General features: G+C 46.8%; 1 protein-coding gene across 2 annotated transcripts in view; it reads right to left on the bottom strand.

Moving 5' to 3' along the window:
* Window positions 1-5333: 5333 nt before the first annotated feature.
* The window catches only part of CLEC3B (C-type lectin domain family 3 member B), a 33275-nt gene continuing 11554 nt past the window's right edge, over window positions 5334-27054 (bottom strand). The window contains exons 2-3 of one of the 2 annotated variants that reach the window (XM_073676594.1): window positions 21628-21726; window positions 5334-5999 (exon numbers count right to left, since the gene is read on the bottom strand). In XM_073676594.1, coding sequence (XP_073532695.1) covers window positions 5599-5999; window positions 21628-21726 — 500 coding nt within the window. In that variant the 3' untranslated portion in view covers window positions 5334-5598. Of the gene's footprint in view, window positions 6000-21627; window positions 21730-27054 lie in introns of both variants that reach the window. The other variant, XM_073676592.1, reaches the window with a different exon arrangement.

Genomic DNA, 27054 nt, shown 5'->3' with positions numbered 1-27054 from the left:
GTTGTACTGTAGACGCCGCCTCATTCTACTGAACTTCTAGGGGTAAGAGCAATGATGAAATGGCAAAGTGACCAAAACAACAGCCAAAAAGGATGAGAACAGAAAAATTGTAGGTGGTCACCACCTGCAGAACCACTCCTTTTTAGGGGTCGTCTTGCTAATTGCCTATCATTTCTACTTGTCTGTTCCATTTGGAAAACAGCAGGAGAAATTGATTCACAATCAGTGTTGCTTTATAACTGGACAGGTTGATTTCACAGAAGTGTAATTGACTTGGAGTTACATTGTGTTCCCTTTATTTTTTTGAGCAGTGTATATATTTACAGACATGGCCAAAAGTGTTGACACCCTTGAAATTGTTCCAGAAAATTAAGCATTTCTCCCAGAAAATTATTGCAATTACACGTTTTGTTATACACATGTTTATTTCCTTTGTGTGTACTGGAACAACACAAAAAAATGGACATACTTTCACACAAAAACAAAATGAGCCTGACAAAATTGTTGGTACCGTTCCAAAAATGTGGGTAAACAACTTTGTTTCAAGCATGTGACGCTCATTCAAACTCACCTGTGGCAAGTAACAATATGTAAATCACACCTGAAACCAGATAAAAAGGGGAGAGGTTGACTCAGTCTTTTTTTTGTTGTGCCACATTAAGCATGGAGAACAGAAAGAGGGGAAGAGAACTTTCTGAGGACTTGAGAACCAAAATTGTTTAAAAATATCAACAATCTCAAAGTTCTAAGTCCATCTCCAGAGACCTTGATGTTCCTTTGCCAATGGTGCGCAATATAATCAAGAAGTTTACAACCCATGGCACTGTAGCTAATCTCCCTGGACATGTACAGCAGAGAAAAATTGATGAAGGATTGCAACTCAGAGTAGTCCGGATGAAAGAAATTCAAGCTGTTCTGTAGGCTCAGGGTGCTTCAGTGTCAGGGCAAGCAATCTGTCGACATTTGAATTAATTGAAATGTTATGAGAGGAGGCCCAGGAGGACCATACTGCTGACACAGAGACATAAAAAAGCTAGACTGCAGTTTGCCAAAATGTAATTGAGTAAGCCAAAATCCTTTTGGGAAAGCGTCTTTTGGACAGATGAGACCAAGATAGAGCTTTTTGGTAAAGCACATCATTTTACTGTTTGGCCTACAAAGAAAAGAACACAGCCGGGACTAATGGCGTGGGGAATAGTGACTATTCACTCTCCTTAATAGCGTGCACACTCTAGCAGCAGCCGCCGGCTTCTGCAGCGGCTCAGCAATTCCATGTGCCTGCTATTAAAGAGCATAAATCTTCACTACTCCCCACACCCATGGGACTGGAGAGGAGTGAATATTCATGCTCTTTAATAGTGGGCACACATGATCACCCAGCCGCTGCGGAACCGCGGCTGCTGCTGACACTGTGCGTGCTATTAAGGAGAGTGAATATTCAGTGCTCCACATGCCCATGGACGTGGGGAGCAGTGACTATTCATTTTCTTTTAACAGGGGGCACAGTGATAGCTGCAGCAGGCGGCTCCTGCCTCCTGTGCCCCGCTCCTCCGCCGCTCCTCCACACCCCCCACCACCCACAGCCACAGCAACAGTATGGTACACAGTATAGTACATTCGGACTATAAGACGCACCCCCCACTTTCCTCCAAAATTTTGAAGGAAAAAAGTGCATCTTATAGTCTGAAAAATATAGTAATTGCAATAATTTTGTGGGAGAAATACTTCATTTTCTGGAACAATTTAAAGGGTGCCAACACTTTCGGCCATGACTGTGTATATACAGTGGTGTGAAAAAGTGTTTGCCCCCTTCCTGATTTCTTACTCTTTTGCATGTTTGTCACACTTAAAGTGAATCTGTCACCCCCTGGGACTTATCGGACCTCTAATATGGGCATACAGGTGATAGAAATGTAAATCTATACCTACCTGTATACCTCATATTAGACGTCTGGTTGCTGTGAAAATGCTTTTTATTCAGTGAAGTTTCTGACGTTTGCAGGCCGGGGGACGGGATGAAATCCCCGCCTACTGTGGTAATTAAAATATTTCCCACCTCCCCTGCACGTCACAGTGCCCTGTGACGTGCAGTCGCCGTGGCCAGATCCCACACCTGCGCACTTCGCTTTTTACAGAAGGCACACTTATACTGTGTACTATACAGTCATAGTACTCCAGGGATCTTGTGATCAAGAAAGAGAACAACTCCATTCAGGGAAGATGTCATCTATAAAGTACCTGGAAGTAAATGTTTACTTGTTGATACTACCTACATCTTATCAGTACTGTAGTTCGTGTATGGTTCGAAGTTTGATGATGGCTGTCAACAATAACTCCCAACATCTCCTTACTATTGATAAGGACATACTGGGAGTTGTAGGTATATTTGATAAAAATGTATATGGTGCTGAAATGCCATTATAATTGATTACTTGATTACTGTACTAAGCTTGGTTCCGGTATTCAAGTACTTACTGTGGTTCTGGTGATGTGTTCCTGTAGTGATGGTGCTTCTGGTAATGTACTGTATATGTGTACAGATGATGGTACTAGTGTATTTATTTACTGATGGTAGTTCTCTTGATGTATTCATGTACTTATGGTTATCCTGATGTATTCATGTACTGATGGTGGTTCTGGTGATGCATTAATGTACTGATGGTGGTTCTGGTGCTGTATTCATGTACTGATGGTGGTTCTAGTGACCTATTTATTTACTGATGATGGTTCGGGTGCTGTATTTATGTACTATTTATGGCTCTGGTGTTCTATTTATATACTGATGACGATTTGGGTTTCGTAATTATCTACAGATGAAGGCTCTGGTGATGAATACAGCACCAGAACCATCATCACTACATGAATACATCACCAGAGCCATCAGTAGTACATGAATGCAGCACCAGAACAACCATCACTACATGAATATGTCACCAGAACCACTATCCAAAATGGAATACATCAACAAAAACACTATCCGTACAGGAATATGGCGCCAGAACCACCATTAGTTTTGTTGCAAACTGTGGTTGTCACATGAAGGATGCAAAAACCATTATAGGTATCCCTTTATCTATAATGGTGTCTGGTTAGTTTCCACTAGGGTATCCACCAAATGCTGAACACCTTAATTGAAACCAAATGGCAAAATAGTTAAGCTATGTTAATTCCATAACTATCCTTGGGTCTGACATTATAATATAAGACGTCATGGATGAATATAACCATTTGTCACTTGTATTGTGTAAATCGTCCACAAACAATGAATGATTCTATATCTAACTTTGAAATTGCACTCCCTGTTGAGCCTCGCCCCTAAAATACATCACTTTTTTTTTACTTTTGATGGTATTTTTTGGTGAAATAGGTAACTTTTTTAGTGGAAGTGGTCGTCAGAGCTTTTTACCTGACCCATCAAAGGGGGGGATGCATTAGGGGTCCTGTTACTTTAGTCTCTGACCCATTCCTTTGTTTGGAGGCGTGGGGGTGGGGACGCCAACGGCTTTATCTGCCTAGAGCTCCAAAATACCTTGTCCCGGCTCTGATTGGCTGTATAATACAGCTGGCATTTGCTGGTTATGAAGTGGGATCAACTCCCAAGCCTGCTCCATACTCCTGCACCAGACGTGTGGCTAATATGTACTTGACACATTGGGAAGGGGTTTAATTAACATTTGGTCCCATTGCTGACACCTCGGATCCACACAGGTCAGCTGTTAGCAGGTCCCTTGCCATCTAGAAGAAAATACAGAGCTGGAAAACCACAGTGTAGCGCCCCGAAGGTTCGGTCACTACAGAGGTATTGCACCTCAACCAGAGGTGTGATATCCCACTCCCGGGTAAGGATGGTGTGTGGACCGGGGCTCAGTTAGCTGCATGCATCACACACACCCCATTTCCGGGGGACAGCTCAACGGTGCTCCCATTAGTACAGTAATGCAGGCACGACAGATCATGTCCCTGGCTGGAGGGGGGAGGAAAACCCAGTGATGTAGGAGCAGAAGGGGACGGTTTCTGGGCATAGGTAGGAGCCCATTGGTTGTAAGTCACCTGGGCTCATACACAGAGAGGGAGGTATATAAGGTGGGCACCATCTTAGTTCTGAGTCAGTTCAGTCAGGAGGAGAAGAGGAGTTCAGCCAGAGAGGGCTGACAGGGAGCTGTGGCTCAGTCTGGGCCCAGCTCCACGAGGCAGGCCTAGGGTGAAGGCCGGAGCCAGAAGAAAGGAACAGAAACAGAAAGGAACAGCAAAGAAAGAGAAGTACCCAAAGTGTAGAAGGGCCCAGAGACACGAAAGCAGAAGGAACCCTAAGGATGCAGGAGATTGCGGGTGACGGGTTGGCAGAACAGGGTACCGGATCCCAAGTTGGTGGAGGCGACTAATCCTTAACCAAGGACCGGCGGTCGTGACCATTTACTGGTGCGACCCCTCACTACACCTACTAGAAAGGCACACGACATAGGGTCAGGGAAGTGGACACCCAGTCCTCCCAGGAGAAGACCCGAGGCAGCTGGACAGAAGTAGTGTCACTGGTGGGGCACGGCTGACGAAAGGATAGAAGGGAGTCCTGTGCCACACTCCGGAATTGCCTGGGGGTTGATCGAGCCCCCTGCCTGGTGGACGCAGCACGGCTCGGGCGGTCCTATCTGTGCACAAGTGACCTGGATGAGAACTGTGAGTAAAGAACCTGAACTGCAACACCTTGTCTCTGTGCTTTCTCACCGCGTCAGCACTACTAGTACTGGGACACCCCGCACCACAACCACCATCATCACCCTACACTGCCCTGAGGCTATACTCCTCCCGTGGGGAGATGTACTACACTCTGCTGCACCCTCAACACCAGCCTCAGCGGTCTGCCCTGCAGCGGCGGTTCATCCTGACCACAATCCACGGGTGGCGTAGTCGGACATTAATCATAAAAACCACATAAATAGACTGCCACTGGTTTGACCACCCTGAGCCACGGGACCGGGTCGCCACTACGGTGACTACAACCCCCAGAGACCCGGCTCCGGGTTCCCACACACATGCACGCACGGCCCAGGGGGCGAGTCAACAGCACCACACGTAGCAGCCATTCTCAGCTATTGAGGCTCAGGTTCCATTGAAGTTGCTACAAATACGAAGCTGGGATGTTTCTGTTCAGTGCTAACAGTTAATCTGTGGGGGTGTTATGTTTGATATTAAAGGCCTGTGCTTATGATCAATCAATACAAGGAGTCTTGGACAGCCCCTTTAAGGGGAAATAACACCATCATATTAGAAAACCTGAACATTTACAATAGTTTGAGTAATTATGTAACCCACCAATGAAAAACATGAAGCCATAATAAGAACATACAACTAAGACTTTATTTTGCATAATGTTAAAATAATGGGATTTCTGACAGCACCTGATATTAATAACTTCCACTGTCAATAAGCTATATACAATACATAATGTGTAAATAAATATACATGTGGCAGCAAGTTAAAGTCTGGGTCTAGTCTATCACTAATATACATACACTAAGCGTGCGGTTTCATTCTTTTTAGGTGACTTTGTGGTTAGAGCTCATAAGCGTGGCTAGCTCAGTATGATAGGGGTGCTGGCAGCTAAACAATTGCAAACTGGCACACAAAAGGCAGGGTCTCTCTGCAGTTTTTATCAAACCACTTACCAATGGCGACAGCAGAGAGAGATGCACAGTTCTCTTGCTTGCCGCCATCAGGCTGAGTGGTTATTTCTGTTTCCCAATGTTTAAAGGAGATGCGACTACCGGTCATATCAACCCAGGATCCTTCATTAGCCATATCATTGATACCTATCCAAACCTCTGAACCAGAACCTAAGCTCTTGCAAACATAATCGTATAACGCATCGTTTTCATCTCCGTTCTCTGGAGAACTCAGGGTTCCTCCTTGTGAAATGCAGGCGTCACTGGCTTCATGGTAAGACTTCGCTTCCGGAAAGGACAGGAAACATTTGTTTAAAGCCTTGGAGCCCTTAAGGCAAACTAGAAAGATAATAAGATTAGAATACATTTACATAAAATAAAATTCAATAGCAATTAAAGAGGTGTTTATTTACAGCTCTTGTTTTGCAGCTTTTTTATTCTGAAGAAAAAAGTAACATTTTCTGGTGTCTGTTTTTTTTTGTGTGGTCATTTTTAAATAATATTTCAGTGCCTGCTTCGTTTTTGGTAGGGTTGTTTATGAATTTTTTCACATTGCAAATCATGTAATTCATAGATCAAATGATTTAAAGATTCTTCTAAGTATAATAAGATGTCTAATGTGAAAAAAGGAACAAAAAAAACCTCCACCAAAACCAAAAGACATTTCTTTATGTGTTTTGTTAAGGCTGATCTGTTACCAGATTTCACAATACAATCTTCATATATTAATAAATAGATCTCTTAGGTGTTATGAGACAATATTACCCTGTTTGCCATCGCACCAGGGCACAGGCAAAGCACCAGAATTGGCGCATCTAATGGATGCACCTTTTCTGGAGCAGCTGTGTGGTTGCTATTTTTAGGCTGGGAAGTGGCCAATAACCATGGACCATCCCAGCCTGAGAATACCAGGGGATCCCAAGCCTTTTTTTTTATTAGTTATTTAAATAATTTAAAAAAACGGAGTCGGGCCCCTCTATTTTTGATAATCAGCCAAGATAAAGCAGGCAGCTGAAGGCTGCAGCCCCAGCTGTCTGCTTTACCTGTGCTTGTTATCAAAAATAGGGGGGACCGCCAATACTTGGCATGGCTGTGATGGGGCCGGAAGTGCCCACACCAGAAAAGCTTGTTGATTGGCTGCGCTGCACCCTTTCAACAAGCTTTGTTCGGCCTGCCAAACCCGAACAGTAACATGGACTTCCATGAGAAGTCCGTCTTCAGAGTCTGTGCACGGACCCCTAACTTTAGCATTTGGGTTCGCTTTTCACTACTTACATACATATTAAGAAAAATGTGGATTTCTCTGGAATAAAACACCGGATCGCAGATATCACTTTATTCAGCTTCCTATGACCTACTTGCCCATATAGATGGCTTAGGAGGCTTGATCCTACTGACAGATTCCCTTTAATGAAGCCTCAATTTTCCATTCTTACACGTCACTTTGTGTTAATATCTTTGGAATGCTTCTACATGTCATCACAGTGATCCTACAGTACAAGTGTTTTTTTGTGACACATTGTACTTAATGTTAGCGGTAAATTTAGCTTAATAAATTTGCCTTAACTTATCAAAGTATCAGAAATTTGGTACAGGGAAAATATTTATATATATTGTGGCAAGACGACTCCCTCGGCTCTCCTGATGCAGACACAGGACACACTGTTTGGGTAAGCTTCCTGCAGGTTTATTGTGCCGCATAAACTCCAGTAGCATCCCAATAAAATAAACAGTCCCTCTTGGGGTTAACGGGGAAACAAAAGATGAAAATATAACAGAGTCCTCTTAGCCAGCAAGGCCTTTGTCGGCTGCAGATAGTCCTCTGCAGTATCCGCAACACCAGTCCTCCGGTGTTGCTCTCTGGAGTCAGCCACACACACAGCCTGGAGACCTCAATCTCCAGATCACACACTCAACCCAGGAAACAAACTGACTGAACACTTATACCTAGTGTTGAGCGAGTATGTTCTATTAACCCTTTCGCCGAGTATGCTCGGGCCGAGCTCCAAGTATTTATAGCTGCTCAGTGATAAGGTTAAATCGCTCCAGTGTGCATGATTTGCAATTGTTTGACAGCTTTATTACATGTGAGAAATGTCTATTTCTTACACATTCCTCACATGTAATAAAACTGTCAAACAGTTGCAAATCATGCACACGGGAGTGATTTAACTTTGTCACCGAGCAGCTATAAATACTCGGAGCTCGGCCCGAGCATATATGGACAGAACATACTCGCTCAACCCTACTTATACCCTGTTCAGCCACACCCTGAGGGGAGGTATGGGGAATGACTTCCTTCCCATCTCTACGTCATTCACATAAAACAACACCCTTTTAAAGAGGTAACCCCCAGCATATAACATGCTGGCAGAAAATCTATTGGTTTCAATTCACACAGGCCAGCAACCTGCGTGACACATACCTCCCCTCGCTTGTAATACCAGTGACTCACATATTCCACCCCTCTGCCCAAAGCCAGGAGTTTGGGCACCTTCCGACACCAGGCAGGGAATCCTAGAGAGAGCAACCGCGTTCCCATGTAACTTCCCGGGCCTATGCTCAATGTGAAAGTTAAAATCTTGGAGCCCTAGGAACCATCTACCCTGGCATTTTTTCCCCTCTTCTCCCTCAACCATCTCAACAGGGCATGGTCTGATACTTATTTAAACTTCCGGTCTAGTAGGTAATATTTTAGTGCATCCACTACCCACTTTATGGCTTGTAATGCAGCGGCTTGCGGCATTACTGCAATGGTCCAGGGTGTGTTTTGGCCGACCATGTACCTCCCCCAGGTGACTGGTCACATGACTGTGACATTGCACAGGTCCTGTGCATACAGAAGCTCTGATCACATGACTGTGACATCAGCACAGGTCCTGTGTGTGTGCACTAGAGGATATATATAAACCCTGGTAGATTTGAGACAGGTGTGAAAGGCGTGAGGCCTGTTCCCTGTGTGGGACACCGTTAGAGTGTGAGGCCTAGTGAGGTCTAGTGAAGCCTGGTGAAGCCTAAAAGGCAGAGGCTGGATCCTTTGGTGTAAGCGATGCCAGTAGTCTTGGAGGGCCAGAGGCTTGGAAGGCAAGAGTCCTGGAAGGCAGTGGCTGGATGTTAGGTGATACAACATACCAGTAGCCTTTGAAGGAACGAGCGCTGGAGACCCCCATCTGGGAAGCCGTAAAGCCACAGTGGTGGCACAACAAATCTGACTGAAGCAGCTAAAACCCGGCAAAGGTAAAACACTGCACTATATGGACGTTGATTTAAGTGACTTTGCTGGAGGCTGTAACTGGAGCCACGTGGGCCTGTCTGCCACTTGAAAGGCTCCTAGACATTATATGTGTATGTCGGCGAGCCACTGAGTTGGACTCGGTGATAAGCAGTAGTGAAATATAATAAACTGCTGGATTGTGAAATAATGGAAAACGTGGCTGGTGTGCTTTAATTGACCCGGTGCAGCGAGTGTCCCCCAGGATGATGACTAGCGCTGCCTTACATGTGGTTGGAGAATGCGGGCAACTGCAGCTCGGTTGCTAGGGGCAACTGCAGCCCGGTTGCTAGGGGCAACTGTAGCCTGGTTGCTAGGGGAAACTGCAGCCCGGTTGCTAGGGGCAACGGCACAGGACGACGAGTGTGGATACAAGCATCTTGCTGTGGTTCGGCGGGGTCACGAAGATTAAAGCATCTTGCTGTAACTCGGCGGGGTTCCGAAAATTGTCTTCGCACTCAAACCTGGTTTGCTGTGGCTCATCGGGGTCACGAAAATTAAAGCATCTGGCTGTAACTCGGCGGGGTTACGAAAATTGTCCTCGCACTCAAACCTGGCTTGCTGTGGCTCGGCGGGGTCACAAAAATGTTCCGGGGGAGAGCGGTGTGTGTGAATAGTGTACCGCGATGGCTGTGAACGGAGCAGCAAAAGAAAATTAAGCTATTGAGCGATTAAAGTGTCGGTTAAAACCGCAACAGGTATTTGAGAAACGTCTAGAGGACATGGTGCAGGAATGGCAGGAGCTGTGGGCACCGTATAGAATGGCAGCAGTGGACCATTCTGTGAACTCTCCGGGGGCGCCAGTAGTGTCCCAGAGTGCCCGGGGAGGTGGTAAGAGATGTTGTGAACTGGGTCCTAAGACTATTGTTGATTGTTTTTGTAAAATTCCCCCTATAGGTGTGGGTGTCCAAAAGGGGGTGGAGTCTCAAAAGGGGGCAGATTTTCAAAAGAGCATGGAGTATAGAAAACCAAAATTTGTTACTGGTTGTGGGTTGGTACCGCCTAAAAACGACAATTTGACCATTGATAACGGGGTAGCTCCAGTAGAAGGGGTTGACGTCAAAGTGGGAGGTGACCTGTTAGTCCACAAAACCATGGGGAGTGACACAGACCCCGTAGCTGACGGTGACACTACGAAAGTAGGAGAGTTCAGTCAGGAGGAGCTAGACGAGGAGAGAAAGTCCCCCTCTCGTCGTCGACGGCGCAAGGGACACAAAAAGGTTGCTCCTGTAGTCTTTGCTGCAAGTGAAAATAAAGAAAATGTAATGCTGTGTGCCTTTGTTTCAAGTGTGTATCCTCCTTTAGAGGCAGAAGAGGAGATGACGTTGCCAGTAGCAACCTCCAGTACAGTACTGAGACAGAAGGACCAGGATCTGACAGCCCTGAAAGAGGAGGTGGCCAGTCATGACCAAGAGCTGGAGCCTATCAGGCAGCAGTGTCAGACTTATGTGCAGCAATTATGGGAAAACCTGGAGAACGTGTCCTCAGACCAGCGGAGCCTGGAGTCTGAACGGCAGAAAATATACCAGGTTGTGAGGAACCTACAGCGAGACCTGGAGGGAAGCAACGAGGAAATTAACCAATGGAAGGAAATGTTCCAGGAAATTAAGGAGGACCGCCGCAAAACCAAGGAGGAGGTTTTGCAGTTGAAGCTTGAGAAGGAGGCGCTGCAGGATGAAGTTTCTGGGCGTGAACAAAACCTAGAACGACTGCGCAAACAGTTCAACCGGGAGCTGTGTGAATCCAAGAAGGAATATGGTGAATGCAGTGGGGAACTGCAACAAATTAAGAGAGACTATGAGGATCTCCTCAGGGTTAAAGAAAAACTAGAGAATGATAAGGCGGATGCAGAGCACATGCGCCAAGTGGTTGAGACCACTCTGCAGGACACCCGTGATGAAAATGGTGATCTCCGCAGAAAGACCCTAGGTCTGGAAGCTCAGGTGAAGGAGCTGCAGACGTTCTGTGATAATCTCCAGAGGGCAGAGACGTGCCTTAAGGAAAGAATCAGCAAGATGGAAGCTGAGCGGAAAAAGATGGAGAAGTCTATCGGAGAAGCCACAGACCAGGCCCAGGAGTTGGCCACTGGAGATGGGAGGTATGAAACAAATACCTACTCGAATAATGCGAGCTCGGATGATTCAGTGGATGTAGGAGCCGAGATCAAGGAGATCAAGGAGCTCAAGGAGTCGCTACAAGCCAATTTGAAGCAAGAGAGGCTTGAGAGACTGGCTGTTGAGAGCCGAGTGGGCGCATTGGAGACAGAGAGGTCTGAGAGAACTCTACTGTTAAATAAGCAGTTGAAGCAGGAAGAGCTTCAGAGATGGGCTGCTGAGAGGCGAGTAGCTGAGCTAGAGGAAGAAGTTTTAGAGCTCAAAGGTCGCCTAGCAAAGTATCACTCAGTGAACGAGTCCTCCTTGGAGAAGGAAAAGGGCAAACAAGTTGCACTCACTCCCTTATACCATGAGAAGGTGGACCTGAGGAGAGCTAAGAGAGTGTTAACATAAGATAAATATGAAATGGAAATGGTCAAGACGAAAATTTGTGAATTTGTAGCTGTGAGTCAGCTCAGGGGAAGCATACAGGGTGAAGAAGCTGAAAGTCAGTTGCCCCTGAATCCTGAGCTAGATGATCTTTTGGAGACCACTGGTGAGACAGAAACCTCTCGGTACAAGAGCCACATAGATGTACCCGAGGATTTTGAGAAGAATGCACCAGTGAGTCCGTGCATGAAGACTTTAAGAAGGCCTTGGGAGCCTGTAAGGTGTACTCAACCTCAGAAGCTAAACAGCTGTTGGTCCTGTCCATGACCAAAGTCACAGTGAAGAGGGTGGCGATCCTAAGTGACATGCACTGGCGATGTATTCGCACGGAGCGGTTTCTCCGGTTGAAGACGGAACAAGCCGTTAGACAACTGGAGCTTATGAAAAAAGCTCACAGTCTGCGGGAAGAGGTCATCCGGGTGCCTCATCTTCTGGGAGAAATGACCGAGCCATGCAGTTGATGGTAAAGAAGTCTGGTGTGATGAGAGTAAGCAGTCCACGTGATCGACAGGACTGGATACCAGATGAAGACGGCATGGTGTCATTCTCCGCTGTAGGAACGGAAGAAAGTCTTGCATATATACGCATGCTGATGGAGTACCGAGTGACCTACCTGCGAGAGGTAGAACAGTTGAATCTCGCTAGACTGCGAGTGGATAGACAGCATCATCTGAGCAGCAGAAGATGGCAGCCATCTAGAAATTGTGAGACCAGACAGAGAAAAGGCCCCCTAAATAACAGAACAGCTACAGCTGAAGTTAGGGACCTTTCAAGATGTCCTGAGAGTAGTGGGCGTGGGTTTAGAGGTAGTGAGAACTCCAGTAACTCAGGTTTGAGAGGCCCATACAAACGACCCAATAGAGTACGGAACAGTACGGAGTCTAACCGGACCTTAGATACCAGGGCGTGTGAGTCATCCTGCTGTATTGACCGCTGGGAGCGGGGGAGGTCTGACAAGGTTACGACTGACCGCTGGGAGCCGGGGAGGTCTGACAAGGTTACGACCCAGAAATGTGACTTGAAAAAGTCAGTGACAATGACAGATGGTAAGTCCCTAAGGAATGGGCTAATGTCTCTGTGTGAACTGTGGGTTATGATGTGATTGTGTATATTATGTGTTCAACCCCACAAGTTTGAACAGAGGGGGGGGATATGTAATGCAGCGGCTTGCGGCATTACTGTAATGGTCCAGGGTGTGTTTTGGCCGACCATGTACCTCCCCCAGGTGACTGGTCACATGACTGTGACATCGCACAGGTCCTGTGCATACAGAAGCTCTGATCACATGACTGTGACATCAGCACAGGTCCTGTGTGTGTGCACTAGAGGATATATATAAACCCTGGTAGATTTGAGACAGGTGTGAAAGGCGTGAGGCCTGTTCCCTGTGTGGGACACCGTTAGAGTGTGAGGCCTAGTGAGGTCTAGTGAAGCCTGGTGAAGCTTAAAAGGCAGAGGCTGGATCCTTAGGTGTAAGTGATGCCAGTAGTCTTGGAGGGCCAGAGGCTTGGAAGGCAAGAGTCCTGGAAGGCAGTGGCTGGATGTTAGGTGAGACCACATACCAGTAGTCTTTGAAGGAACGAGGGCTGGAGACCCCCCACAGTGGTGGCAGAACAAATCTGACTGAAGCAGCTAAAACCCGGCAAAGGTAAACACTGCATTATATGGACGTTGATTTAAGTGACTTTTCTGGAGGCTGTAACTGGAGCCAAGTGGGCCTGTCTGCCACTTGAAAGGCTCCTGGACATTATATGTGTATGTCAGCGAGCCACTAAGTTGGACTCAGTGATAAGCAGTAGTGAAATATAATAAACTGCTGGATTGTGAAATAATGGAAAATGTGGCTGGTGTGCTTTAATTGACCCGGTGCAGCGAGTGTCCCCCAGCATGATGATTAGCGCTGCCTTACAGGCTAAACACTCTTTCTCTACTATTGCGTAGTTCTTCTCGCAGGACGAAAGCTTCTGGCTCAGATAGAGAATGGGATGATCTTCCCCGTTTATTTCTTGAGAAATTACGGCCCCTAGACCAACCTCTGAAGCGTCCGTCTGGACCACAAATTCTTTCTTAAAGTCTGGCGCGACCAGGACCGGCTGCTTACACAGTGCTAGCTTCAACAGTTGAAAGGCGGTCTCTGTTTCTTCCGTCCATTTCACCATGGTTGATTTGGTGCCTTTTAGAAGATCCGTCAGTGGTGCAGCCATCATGGTGAAATTCTGGATAAACCGCCAGTAATATCCCACCGTTCCCAGGAACGCTCTTACTTGCTTCTTGGAGAGCGGTTGCAGCCAGGTCTGGATTGCCTCCACTTTCTTGACTTGCGGATTTATTTCGCCTCTCCCGATGACATATCCCAAGTACTTGGCCTCTTCTTTTCCAACTGCACATTTTTTTGGATTTATCAGAGCATTTCTCAGAGCATCCAGAACGGCCTGTAGTTTAGGTAGGTGACTAGCCCAGTCTAGGCTAAAGACCACAATGTCGTCAAGGTAGGCAGCGGCATACTTCTAATGTGGGGCTAGGATCTGATCCATAGCCCTCTGGAAGGTGACTGGGGCCCCCTGTAGTCCGAACAGCATTCACAAGTATTGAAAACACTCATGAGGTGTCGAGAAAGCCGTCTTCTCCTTGGCCGTCTGGGACATGGGGATCAGCCAGTAGCCCTTCGTCAGGTCAAGAGTGGTGATGTACCTCGCCGGTCCAAGCCTCTCGATGAGTTTGTCGACGCGGGGCATCGGGTACGCGTCACACTTGGAAACCTCATTCAGCCGGCGGTAAGTCATTAGAAAACCTCCATTCTCCATTGGGTTTTGGCACGAGGACGATTGGGCTCGACCACCCACTCTTTGACTCCTCTATCACCCTAAAGTCTAACATCCTCTTCACCTCGTCCGAGATCACCTCCCGGCGTGTTTCCGGAATCTGATATGGCTTCAGATTCACTTTTACGTGTGGCTCTGTTAGCACATCATGCTCTACCACCTGAGTATGCCCCGGTAATTCTGAGAACAGCTCCCGATTCCACTGTAGTAGTTCTCAACACTGTTGCTTCTGGGCCGACGATAGAGTCTCTGCAATGTTGACCTCTTCTACCTTGCCTTCGGGTGCGGCTCCCAGGCAAGGAGTTTCCACAGGTTTCCGGTCCCGCCATGGCTTGAGCAAGTTCACATGGTATATTTGGTGCGGCTTTCTTCGGCCAGGCTGGTGGACTTTATAATTAACCTCGCTGACTTTCTCCACCACCTCGTACAGACCTTGCCATTTGGCCAGGAATTTGCTCTCGAAGGTAGGGATTAGCACCAAAACATGGGCTGGAACTGTCTTAGTCTCGCCGACCGGTTATGTTATGCACACGCCCGGACTGACTGGCGTGTGCATGTTTAGTGATCCCACTGGACCATGAACCGGAGAGTGCCTGGAGGGGCGTAACTAAGTATCTACCCGATCCGACCAAGGTCGCACGACGGCTAACGACGCCAGTGCACCAGGGAGGAAGCGAGCAGAGGGACCAGGTGCTACTCCAGGTCAGACACCGGACACGACTGTTGACCCACACCGGAGAATACAGGAACAGGCAGGTTAGGCTGGCACACTGACTGGTGGGTATAGGCAGGCACGGCAGGTATGCAGACAGGCGGGCACTGGTAACCACGACTGGTATGCAGGCAGGGAGTACTGGCAAGCATGGCTGGAGTGCCGACAGGGAGGCACTAGCAGGTTGGAGCACAGGCTGGATAAGGTCCAGTACAGACTGGGACTCAGGAACAGAACCACAGATGCGGTAGACAAGCAGAGCAGAGCGAGACCACTGGAGCGGTGAACAAGAGCAGAGTAGGGCGAGGCTGCCGCAGCGGTGAGCGAGAGCACAGCAGGGCGAGACCGCCGGAGCGGTGAGCAAGAGCAGAGCAGGGCGAGACCGCCTGGAGCGGTGAGCAAAGGCAGGACAGAGCGAGACCGCTTGGAGCGGTGAGCAAAGGCAGGGCAGAACGAGGCCGCCTGGAGCGGTGAGCAAAGGCAGAGCAGGCAAGAACCGCCGGAGCGGTGGGCAAGGCAGAGCAGGCAAGAACCGCCGGAGCGGTGAGCAAGGCAGAGCAGGCAAGAACCACCGGAGCGGTGAGCAAGGCAGAGCAGTCAAGAACCGCCGCAGCGGTGAGCAAGGCAGAGCAGGCAAGAACCACCAGAGCGGTGAGCAAGGCAGAGCAGGCAACAACCGCCGGAGCGGTGAGCAAGGCAGAGCAGGCAAGAACCGCCGGAGCGGTGAGCAAGTCAGAGCAGGCAGGAACCGCCGGAGCGGTGAGCAAGGCAGAGCAGGCAAGAACCGCCGGAGCGCTGAGCAAGGCAGAGCAGGCAAGAACCGCCGGAGCGGTGAGCAAGTCAGAGCAGGCAGGAACCGCTGGAGCGGTGAGCAAGGCAGAGCAGGCAAGAACCGCCGGAGCGCTGAGCAAGGCAGAGCAGGCAAGAACCGCTGGAGCGGTGAGCAAGGCAGAGCAGGCAAGAACCGCCGGAGCGGTGAGCAAAGGCAGAGCAGAGGGGACAGGACTCTGTTCACACGGAACAGACTGGAAGGGAAAGGCAGAACCAGATACACACAAGATACTTGCAATGAAGTAGCGAGTGGACTCTAAACTCACAAACGGAAGTACAGCGAAAACGAGTAGGAGTTAGGTGCAGGTTCAGACTCTGCAGAAAAAGGGAAGGTACGGACATAGAGAAAGACAGATAACAGGCTAGGAGAGTGTTCAGACAGGAACTGAGTGTTCAGAGAGGAACTGACACTGCAGCGAGATACAGGAGCGAGTCTGGGTATGCGGCCCCCAGAAAAGGCGGAACGAACAGGCTAGGAATGTGTTCAGACTGGCCTGGAAATACAGCCTCCAGGAAGGCGGACAGACAGGCAAGAAAACACAGATAACAGATCTAGGTATGCGGCCCCTAGAAGGCGGGACGAACAGGCTAGGGTACAGTTCAGACAGGAACTGCTACTGAAAGAGATACAGGAGCCAGTCTGGGAATGCAGTCCCCAGAGTGGTGGAAATAGACAAGAACAGAACAGGACCTGGCACATTCAGAGTAAAGGAGCACACCGAATGATAGTGTTGCTCAGGCATCAGCTTCCAGGTGAAGCTGGTTTAAATATCCAGTGACTGACAGCAATAGGCTGAGGACGCATTAGGGGTGTGCCCACAGCAGCTACAAGAAACAGGAAGTGACCGGGCCGTCGCCCTAAGCAGTCAGAACAGAGACAAACAGACAGCATGGAAAGAAGCCAGGCTAGCAGACTGGACTGATGATCAAGTTTGCGATCTTGCATAGTGGGAGATGGTGCCCTATGCAAGAACGCCGCCAGATACGTGCGGGTTCGCAGCCTCCCACCTAGGTAACTATGTTTAACCGCTGATTATGTGAGACAATGGGGATATGAGATGTTCACCTTGAGTTATTGTTATTTATAATATACATTGATTTTCCTCGGGGTGTCGCTATATTCGCTATAGTCTCTTAACACTTGATAATGGGGAGGAAGGTAGTGGTGAGTCGAGACACCTGCATCTTATGTGTCACCTGCTTGTTTTTATTCATGCTTTTATAAATTGTATGTCGATTTGGTACCCATTTTGTCGTCCTGACATTCTGCTCTATTTTTTCTGTATGCAAAAAAATGTTTTAATAAAGTTTATATACGTTTTTCATATCATGGCCATGTGATCGTTGTTTTCTGCTTCGGCACTCTCCTATTTATAGTTTTTCAACGATTGGCCACCCATATATAGATCCAATGAGTGGGTTGCATCATGGATGGTTCATGTTTACCCTTTTTGATATATATATCTATATTGTGCAACTCTAAACTCTGCTCTAATTCACATCTCTGACAGAGAAAAGTAGAAATTGGAGCAGGTAGTCCCAGTCTCGCCCATCCTTTTCAACGACTTTCCTGAGCATCGCCTTAAAGGTCTTGTTGAAGCGTTCCACTAGGCCGTCCGTCTGCGGATGATAAACCGAGGTCCGAATCTGAGCTATTTGAAGGACTCTGCAAAGCTCCTTCATCACCTTACTCATGAAAGGTGTTCCTTGGTCTGTCAGAATCTCTTTTGGCAGACCTGTTCGAGCAAAACTTTGGACCAGCTCTCAGGCTATACTTTTACTGGACGAGTTCCTTAGGGGTACCGCTTCGGGGTACCGGGTCGCATAGTCCATGACCACCAGGATATATTGGTGGCCCTGAGCTTATTTAACAACGGACCCATGAGGTCCATGGCAATCCTCTCAAAGGGAACCTCTATCACAGGTAGTGGAACTAAGGGGCTCCAAAAGTGGGAAGAGGGAGCACTTATTTGGCAGGTGGGGCAGGACCTAGAATAGTTCTGAATTTCTCGGTAAAACCCTGGTCAATAAAACCTTCTCAGCATCCTCTCCTTAGTTTTCTCGACCCCCAGGTGTCCCCCCAGAACATGTGAATGGGGCATATATAGTACCCTCCGTCTGTATGGCCCCGGCACTAACAGCTGTTCCACTATCTCACCGCCCCTTAGTTTGGCCACCCGATATAGCAACTCTCCCTGCACTGCAAAGTGGGGGAACCTGGTGTCGGCACCCGGCTCTTGGGCAACCCCATTACATAGAGTAACCTGGTCAAACTCTCCCTTTAAGGTCAGGTCTCGAATTTGAGCAGTCCCAAAGTTCTCTCCGGACTTATCTAACTCAGGGAGGTCGGCCTCCTCGGTCACCGTCTCGCCCTCGTCGCCGGCAAGGATGCACAGTGGGAACTCATCCACCTGAGACTTCATCGGGGGTTCTTCTCCAGGGACCTGGCTTTTGCCCACACTACTTAGTCCAGTTCCCTTCCCCCACAAGTCCCAAAATAAAGAAAGATCATGGCCCAGTATGATGGGATGTATCAGGTCCTTAACCACCCCCACTTCGTGGGATTGGGCACTACAGTCTGTTCTCACTGTCACTGTGGCCACGGGATAGTCCTTGGCGTCGCCATGGAGGCACCGAATGCCGACAGTTTTGGAAGGGATCAACTGGTGGGGAAGGGTAGCTCTGATTACGGTCACCAAACTCCCAGAGTCTAACAGTCCAAGCACTTTAACTCCATTAATGGATACGACACACGCCTGCGGCCCCTCGCCGGGTTGACAGTCCACACTGCAGACTGGGTAAGCATAATAGGAGACTCGTCTGCCTAGGCTGCAGTCCATGGGCTCAGGGGACATATGACACCTGGTGGCTACATGTCCAGGGTTGTAACACCGCCAACAGACTATATCCTTAACCCCAGTCCTTGTGCCCCCCCAGTGGTGGCTCTAGACCCCTTCTGTGGTGAACCTGCCCCCTTTTGGGTATCCCAGTATGGAGAAGTGACTATATCTGGTTTCCCGAGGGATTTCTCAACCACCTGGTACCTCTCTACCAGGCCGATGAAGTCATCTGCGTTCTGGGGATCGCCCTGGGCAACCCAGGTCTGTACTGGTTTGGGAAGGGAATGCACGAATCTGTCAATCACCACCCGCTCAACCATCTGGGCCGGAGTGGAGGACTCTGACTGCAACCACTTCTGAACGAGATCCAGTAGGTCAAATATCTACGAGCGAGGGGATTTGTCGCTGGCATGCGCCCAGTGATGGACTCGTTGGGCTCTCCCCGCCATATTCACTCCCAGGCATGCTAAGATCTCTCTCTGTAGTTTGGCATATTCCTTGGAATCCTGCAGTGCCAAGTCATAATATGCCTTTTAGGGTTCACCAGACAAATATGGCGCCAGAACCTTTGCCCGCTGGAAATCTCTCCCGATCAGCCACCCACTCAGACAGTCAAAAATGCTTCTACATCATCCCCGGGGGTTATTTTCTGCATGGCCTGTCTTACTGCCTTCCTGATGTGGGAATTATCAGTCGGCCCTGGAGGTGGGCCGGTCGCCCTGCCTTGGGTGGCGTCCGCCAGAAGCTGTATCTGCTGTTGCGCCTCCTGCTGGTGCTGCGCCTTTTGCTGCAACTGGATCTGCTGAAGCAACAGTTTGCTCGTCTCCTGGTGCTGCTGCTGGCTCTGCAAGTGCTGTTGGTGCATCTGTTGTTGGCTCTGCACCAGGTGCTTAATGAGCTACTCCATGCTGCCAGCCTTCTCTGGCTGGGTGGCGGCCTGCACCCAGGACATCCACTGTTTCTTATAACAGGCACAGGTGCTCCCTGGATCTTGCTCGCACTCTCACACCAACTGTGTTAAGACGACTCCCTCGGATCTCCGGATGCAGACACAGGACACACGGTTTGGGTAAACTTCCTGCGGGTTTATTGTGCACAATAAACTCCAGCAGCATCCCAATAAAATAAACAGTCCCTCTTGGGGTTAACAGGGAAACAAAAGATGAAAATATAACAGAGTCCTCTTAGCCAGCAAGGCCTTTGCCGGCTGCAGATAGTCCTGTGAAGTGTCCGCAACACCAGTCCTCCGGTGTAGCTCTCTGGTGTCAGCCACACACACAGCCTGGAGACTTCAATCTCCAGACCACACACTCCACCCAGGAAACAAACTGACTGAACACTTATACCCTGTTCAGCCACACCCCGAGGGTAGGTATGGGGAATGACTTCCCTCCCATCTCTATGTCATTCCCATAAAACCAAACCCTTTTAAAGAGGTAACCCCCAGCATATAATATGCTGGCAGAAAATCTATTGGTTTCAATTCACACAGGCCAGCAACCTGCGTGACACATACCTCCCCTCACATATAATACCCGTGACTCGGTCACAATATATATATTTTTGTACCGTGTTAGCCAGGAGATAGAAAAATATTTAGATTTGAAAGTCCTCAGTGGTTGATACCTTTTAATGGCTAACTGAAAAGATGGTAACAGGTTGCAAGCTTTCAAAACTACTCAGGCCTCTTCATCAGATTTTGGGTTATATCAGCCTGATGAAGAGGCCTGAGTAGTCTTGAAGGCTTGCAACCTGTTACCATCTTTTCAGTTAGCCATTGAAAGGTATCAACCACTGAGGACTCTCAAATCTAAAAAGAAATTTGGTGAAAATTTTGAATGATTCACAATTTTCAAACGGTAAATGTTTAATCTGCTACAGCAGCTAGTCATTCCAAACAAAATAGTTAACAAAGAACATTTCCCATGTGTGTACTTTACATTAGCATCATTTTTCCAGTGAACTTTGAGGGGCCTATTAATTGGAAAACCCACAGAAATTATACCATTTTAAAAACTTCACCCTCAATGTATTAAAAGCTGCTGTCCGAAAATGTGTTAACCCTACAATTGCTACACAGAAATTAATGACAATTATACTTTTCCATTAAAATATTGCTTTAGGCCAAAAATTTTTATTTTCATTAGTTTCATAAGTCGTGATGGGAGAAGACGAACCACACAATTTATTAGCAATTTCTCCCAAATGCTGCAATATCCCATATGTGGTTGACAACTACTGTTTTGGTACAAGACAGGGCTTGGAAGAGAAGAGCACCATTTGATTTTTTGAAAAATAACTTGGCTGGTATAATTTGTGGACGCCATGTCACAATTGCAGAGCCCTGATGTGCAAAAGCAGAATACAACCCCCACAAGTGACTCCATTTTGGAATCTATAATTGCTCCAAAAAATGCAAAGCAAGTGAAGAAAAAACACCACACAAAAAGAAAAAATGACAAAAATACTGCTTTAAAAAATACTAGCAACAAAAAAACCCCAGCAAATCTGTATATGTAACCACCCTAAAGAGGTTGTCCCATGATAGGTCAGTAACACAGATGATAACTGCAAAGGTTGGACTCCGCATTGTCTGACATGTATAATACACATAAAATTGAAGAAGGGGTTGTACTGGAACAATCCTCTTATGTGAGTATAGAGAAATAGGTTAAAGCAACAATCTCAAACATTAACAGGTATACAAAATTAATTCTAACAAACTATATTACCATGCCAGTGATGTCAATACCAGGCCTATCAGCAAAGCCAAAGCACATGGTCATCAGAATAGGTTGCATTATTGACCACTATTTCATGCAATTTAAGTTCTGCACTTCTGTCACTTCTCCCTTAAAGTGCACAATTATGAATTTTAAAGAGATAAAATAATTGTAGAATAAACTTACTTTACAAACTGTTAATAGGTTATATAATGCATAACTTACTTGTCTGAAGTGCAACTTGTTCCTTAAGGTTCTTCACCTCCTGCCCAAGTTCTTGCAATTCTTTCTTTAGTTCATCATGCATTTTCATGCTGACTCCATCTGCTGAATAGGCAAATAAAAATGTTCTTTTATTTTTCTCATGCCACCTCTAGTTCTTATTGTAGAAATGACTGTCTGCAGCAAATAGCAGTTTTCCTTCAATGTATAAAATGACTAGTCAGGTGGAACTATTTTTTTCTTGTTCTATTCTGAGTTCTGTCAGGGTTTGCTATCTATGCAATGATATATTAAATATCATATTCATATCATATCATATTAAAAATTATGGTAATCCTAATTGACCTAAAACGGGAAAGGCTTATTCTGATTTCATGTCAGATATTGAGGAAAACATGCATATGTGTCTCTTTTTATATTGTTGTGGTTAATTTTTTTAATATCTAGATATTATTATTAATTTAGATAAAAACAATTTATATTTTTGCTATGTATGAAGTCTGCTTGAGTGTTTTCTAATTTTACATTGTGGAATGTCTGACTAAGATACTTGTTTCCTGAAAAGTCCTTGACAAGAAGGTTTACTCTGAGCCAAGGGAAATTTGTTACAATAATTCTATTTCGGTTTTCTGTAACAATGAAGTTCTGTTCTGTCTAGCTAATAAATATGGCGAGTCTTTGCTGCCACACGAGGAAGACTCTACCTGCTGACAATATATGTCACATGTATTCTGTCTCTCTTCCTTCATCGATGAAGTATCTTAATTTGAATCTCACTGGCAATGTGAAGACCCTTTGCTGTCTATTCCAAAGTTCTCCTTAAAACAAAGAGGGTCTCCATAACAATATAATGTATGTAAACTTCTGGTTTCAACTGTATCTATTGTCATATAAACCAGGTGATGTTATTATAGCATGGCATCCCCAGCCAGTGTTGGATTGGAGTGCTGAGGGCTCACAGGTAGAATTGGCTCTGACAGTACACTTTACAGCTACATGCAAATACCTGTTAGGTGTTATTCCCGTTTGAGCGAAGTGTCGTCAGTAAAATACAGATGGATCCTGCATTTCTAATTTGCCGTCACCAAAATTATGATGTATAATAATGGTTGTTAGCATTAAGTGCATCTCTGCAACTGAATAATATTATATGACAGGACAGAGAGGGGTTAAATGTTCAAGTATTTAATCTCTAATGGAAATACAGAATCTTCTCCTTATTGATAGAGAACAAATGACCTCCATTGACAACACAACAGCCATTTCAACAGCAGATTCTAGCTGTTATAAAGCTGCCATACATAACATTGGCATAGTGAGTAAATTAGATCAATACCAGAATACAGGGGTCTGCAAGTGGTGAAAATGTAAGAAAAATTAAACCACACGTGACAGGCACAGTTCTGTCACCAGGTTATTCTGCGGTCTAAGAGGTGGTGACAGATTTTGTTTACAGGTCAATTCACCCTACATTTGTGGTAACCATTTCATTTATGCACTGTGCCCACATTTATCTGAAAGAGGCAAAAAGGAGTGTCCTGCGTCTGGGAGAAATCAGTATGTGTTTTTTCCAGCTGTATGGAATAACATAGTGTTCCATTCAAATTCTTTACACATAAGGAAAAAGCTAAGAATGCAGAACTTAAGCATTTCTCAGCGCAAGGGATGGTTTAAAAAAAAAAAATCTGACCAGGTACAAAGCGCACTGATCTTTTGTGCCAGTGTAAGGAGATGGACTTACTGCCCATGTTCCCCCTTGAAGATCAAGTGTAATGTGAACTGTGACATGCGTTAATGATTTTGTATTGTGTGTTGCCCGATGGTAGGTAAAGTTAGAGTTAAAGATTGGGACTAGTCCACAGTGGGAGGCTTTGGGTTGAAGGGACAGAGACCGTTTCCACTCAGGACATCAGATAGGGTCCAGTGTGCGTCTGGAGCAGACCTGAAGTCTAGACATTAGCAGTGCCACATGACGTGGGTGTCCTGAAGTGAGGAGAGACCAACATGGTGGTTAGCGTGAACCAGAGCAAAGAGGAAAGCAGAAGCGACAGAATGACAGAGTGGTTAATCAGAGGCCGGTCCCAGGAGAGGATGCCTAGCAGTATGGCTCAGAGTTTATAACTCCGAGACAGGACAGAGTACGTGAGACAAAGAGAGTGCCCCTAGCGGGAGTTCCAGAGAGTCAGTATCAGAGAAGCTAAGTAGCTGCCATATTGGCAATATAGTTCCCTCGAGGGGAAAGAAGACGCAGAATAGGACTGTAGTACTGAGCTGAGTTGTGGTGAAGTAAAGTAAAACAGTGTAGAAAGAGAACAAGCGAGTAAAGAGAAAGGGGATAGAGACTGTGTGTGGAAAATGCTCCGAATTGTGAAGAAAATGTTCGTAAAGCTGTGTACCCGTTTTCTACTGAATCCTCACCAAGTTATTATTTAGGAAAAAGTTTATTTTTGACTGGTGGTGTCCCTAATTGAACTGTTTAACATTTGGTCCTGGCCAACCAAATTCATCGGTAACATGCGGCCTGCAAGGGCATAGTGCCCCCATAGCACAATTCCACACACCCAGCCCGGACCCCACCTTCATGTAACATGTCAGGTCGTAAGAATCAAGCACCACACCCACGGCTACCACCCTGTGCCACATTACACCTGGACAAGAAGTAACAATTTCCCATTCTTTAGCACCAAACTTCTGAGGCATGTGACTGGCAGCAGCTGTAAGTGCGTCAACAGATGTGCCTGAGATGGCAAGCTAATCCCCAGACTACTGCAGCCAATCACAGGCCACAGCAGTCTGGAAACCAAACAATGGGACGACATGGCTTCCTGTCCTGTTGCAGACCACTGGAGTTGCTTCTGCTTAGAGCAAGTGAATAAACCTATTTGTATTATTTTTAAAACTATCCCTGGGGCTATGGAATTGTGTGCAGAGGCTGAACAACCCCTACAACATGATTATGGCAAAAGGCGGCATAACTGCATTGATATATCTTCCTTTACAGTATATATTTACAGAAAAATAACACATACCAGTATACACATATTCTCTATACACCACATATACAATAAATAGAATATTTTTTTATACCCAAAGCCCATATACAAAACATTATCTACTACATATATAGATTTACTCCTCTAAACTATTTAAAGACACACAAAAGATATATAAAATATATAAATATATACAGGCATATAAATATGTGTATTGTGGTAGGACGACTCGCTCGGCCGCTTCTGAAAGTAGGCTCAGGAACCGTGTTTTCTCTGCAGGCTTTATTATATGGCATAAAGCCCTGCAACGCCAGCAAAAATAAACACTGCCTTACTGACAAAACAACAAAACAAAAGATAAACAGCAGCACAGTCGATATGTGTGTGTGCGGTTCACTCACACAGGTTATGTCCAGCCTTCAGCTCCGCCCTGAGCTATGGCTGTCCAGTCTGGAGACCTTGCCTCTCCAAACATAACATAGAGAAAAAAAAACAGGACTGAACATTTAAAGTTTGCTCAGCCACACCCTGATGGGGAGGTATGGGGAATGACTTCCCTCCCTCTCTACATCATTCCCATAAAACCACACCCTTTAAAAGAGAAAACTCCCAGCACATAACATGCTGGCAGAAATTCAGTAGGTCTCAGTTCACACAGGAAAGCATCCTGAGTGACACATACCTCCCCTCGCATATAACACCACTGACTCTGTCACATATTCCCCCCCTCTGCCTAAAGCCAAGGGTTTGGGCACCTTCAGACACCAGGAAAGGAATTCTGGAGAGGGTATCAGCATTAGGGTGTAACTTCTTGGGTCTATGCTTCACGTGAAAATTAAAGTCTTGGAGACCTAACAACCGCCTAGTTACTGGGACATTCTTACCCTTCTTTTCCCTCAACCATCTCAAAGGGGCATGGTCTGACACCAATTTAAACTTTCTGCCAAGTAGGTAATACCTTAGCGTGTCTATGGCCCATTTTATGGCTAGGCATTCTTTCTCTACAATGGCATCATTTTTCTCGCAGGCCGAGAGTTTCTGGCTCATATACAGGATGGGATGCTCTTCCCCATTTATCTCCTGAGACAGCACAGCTTCTAGGACAACTTCTGAGGCATTTGTCTGGAGCACAAATTCTTTAGTGAAGTCTGGTGTGACCAGGACCAGCTGCTTACAGAGTGCCAGCTTCAGCTGTTGGAACGCCACCTCAGTTTCAACCGTCCATTTCGCAATCGTTGTTTTTGTGCCTTTCAGGAGGTCCGTCAGTGATGCGGCAATCATGGCAAAATTTGGGATAAACCGCAGGAAATATACCACAATTCCAATAAACGCTCTCACCTGCTACTTGGAGAGCAGCTGCGGCCAGTTCTGAATTGCCTCGATCTTATTAACCTGTGGTTTAATTTCACCTCTCCCAACGACGTAGCCAAAGTACTTGGCCTCCTCCTTCCCAATGGCACATTTTCTCTGATTTATAGTAAATCCTGCCTTCCTTATAGCATCCAGAATCGCCTGTACCTTTGGCAGATGATTAGCCCAGTCTGGGCTAAAGACAACAATGTCATCAAGGTAGGCTGTGGTATACTTGTTATGTTGGTCGAGGATCCGATCCATGGCCCTCTGGAAGGTGGCTGGTGCCCCCTGCAGTCCGAAAGGCGTTCGGGTGTACTGGAAGCACCCATCAGGTGTTGAGAAAGCTGTTTTCTCCTTGTCCCTCTGGGACATGGGGATCTGCCAGTAGCCCTTCGTCAAGTCAAGGGTGGTAATATATCTCGCAGGTCCAAGCCTCTCGATGAGTTCATCGACGCAGGGCATCGGGTATGCATCACACTTGGAAGCCTCATTCAGCCTGCGGTAGTTGTTAAAAAATCTCCACTCCCCGTCGGGCTTTGGCACAAGAACGATGGGATTACACCATCCGCTCTTCGATTCCTCTATCACGCCGAGGTCCAGCATCCTCTTCACCTCAGTTGAGATTACCTCACGGCTGGCTTCAGGAATCCTATAGGGTTTGAGGTTTACCCTAACATGTGCTTCAGTTCTGCAGCAAGGGCCTTCTGGTACTGCCCCATTTTTGTAGACCTCTCCACCTCAGGAATAAGAGAGTGAAAGTTCTCCTTGTAGTGGGGGTCTAAAAGTGTCACCAACCAGTAATGACTGTGACCCAACATTTTGACAACGCGAGGGTCACGGTTAAGGCAGCGTAACATAAAGTTAGCCATGCATGCCAGACTGGTAACGGGCAAGACTTCCATGTCCTCATCAAGATGACAACTGACCATGCTCTCCTCCTCCTCCTCAGGCCACCCACGCTGAACCGACGGTATGACAGTTGTACAGGTACTACCGTCTACAGCGCATGATACCAGCTCCTGTTCTTCCTCCTCCTCCTCTCCCTCATTGTCCCCCAATGCACATTGGGATGAGATGAGGCTGG

This window comes from Phyllobates terribilis, unplaced genomic scaffold (assembly GCF_046119375.1).
Source record: "Phyllobates terribilis strain yellow unplaced genomic scaffold, ASM4611937v1 Scaffold_4__5_contigs__length_816908805, whole genome shotgun sequence".
Taxonomy (NCBI): Eukaryota; Metazoa; Chordata; class Amphibia; order Anura; family Dendrobatidae; genus Phyllobates; species Phyllobates terribilis.
Note: the sequence above shows the minus strand (reverse complement) of the source record. Positions and strands in the feature narration are given on the sequence as shown.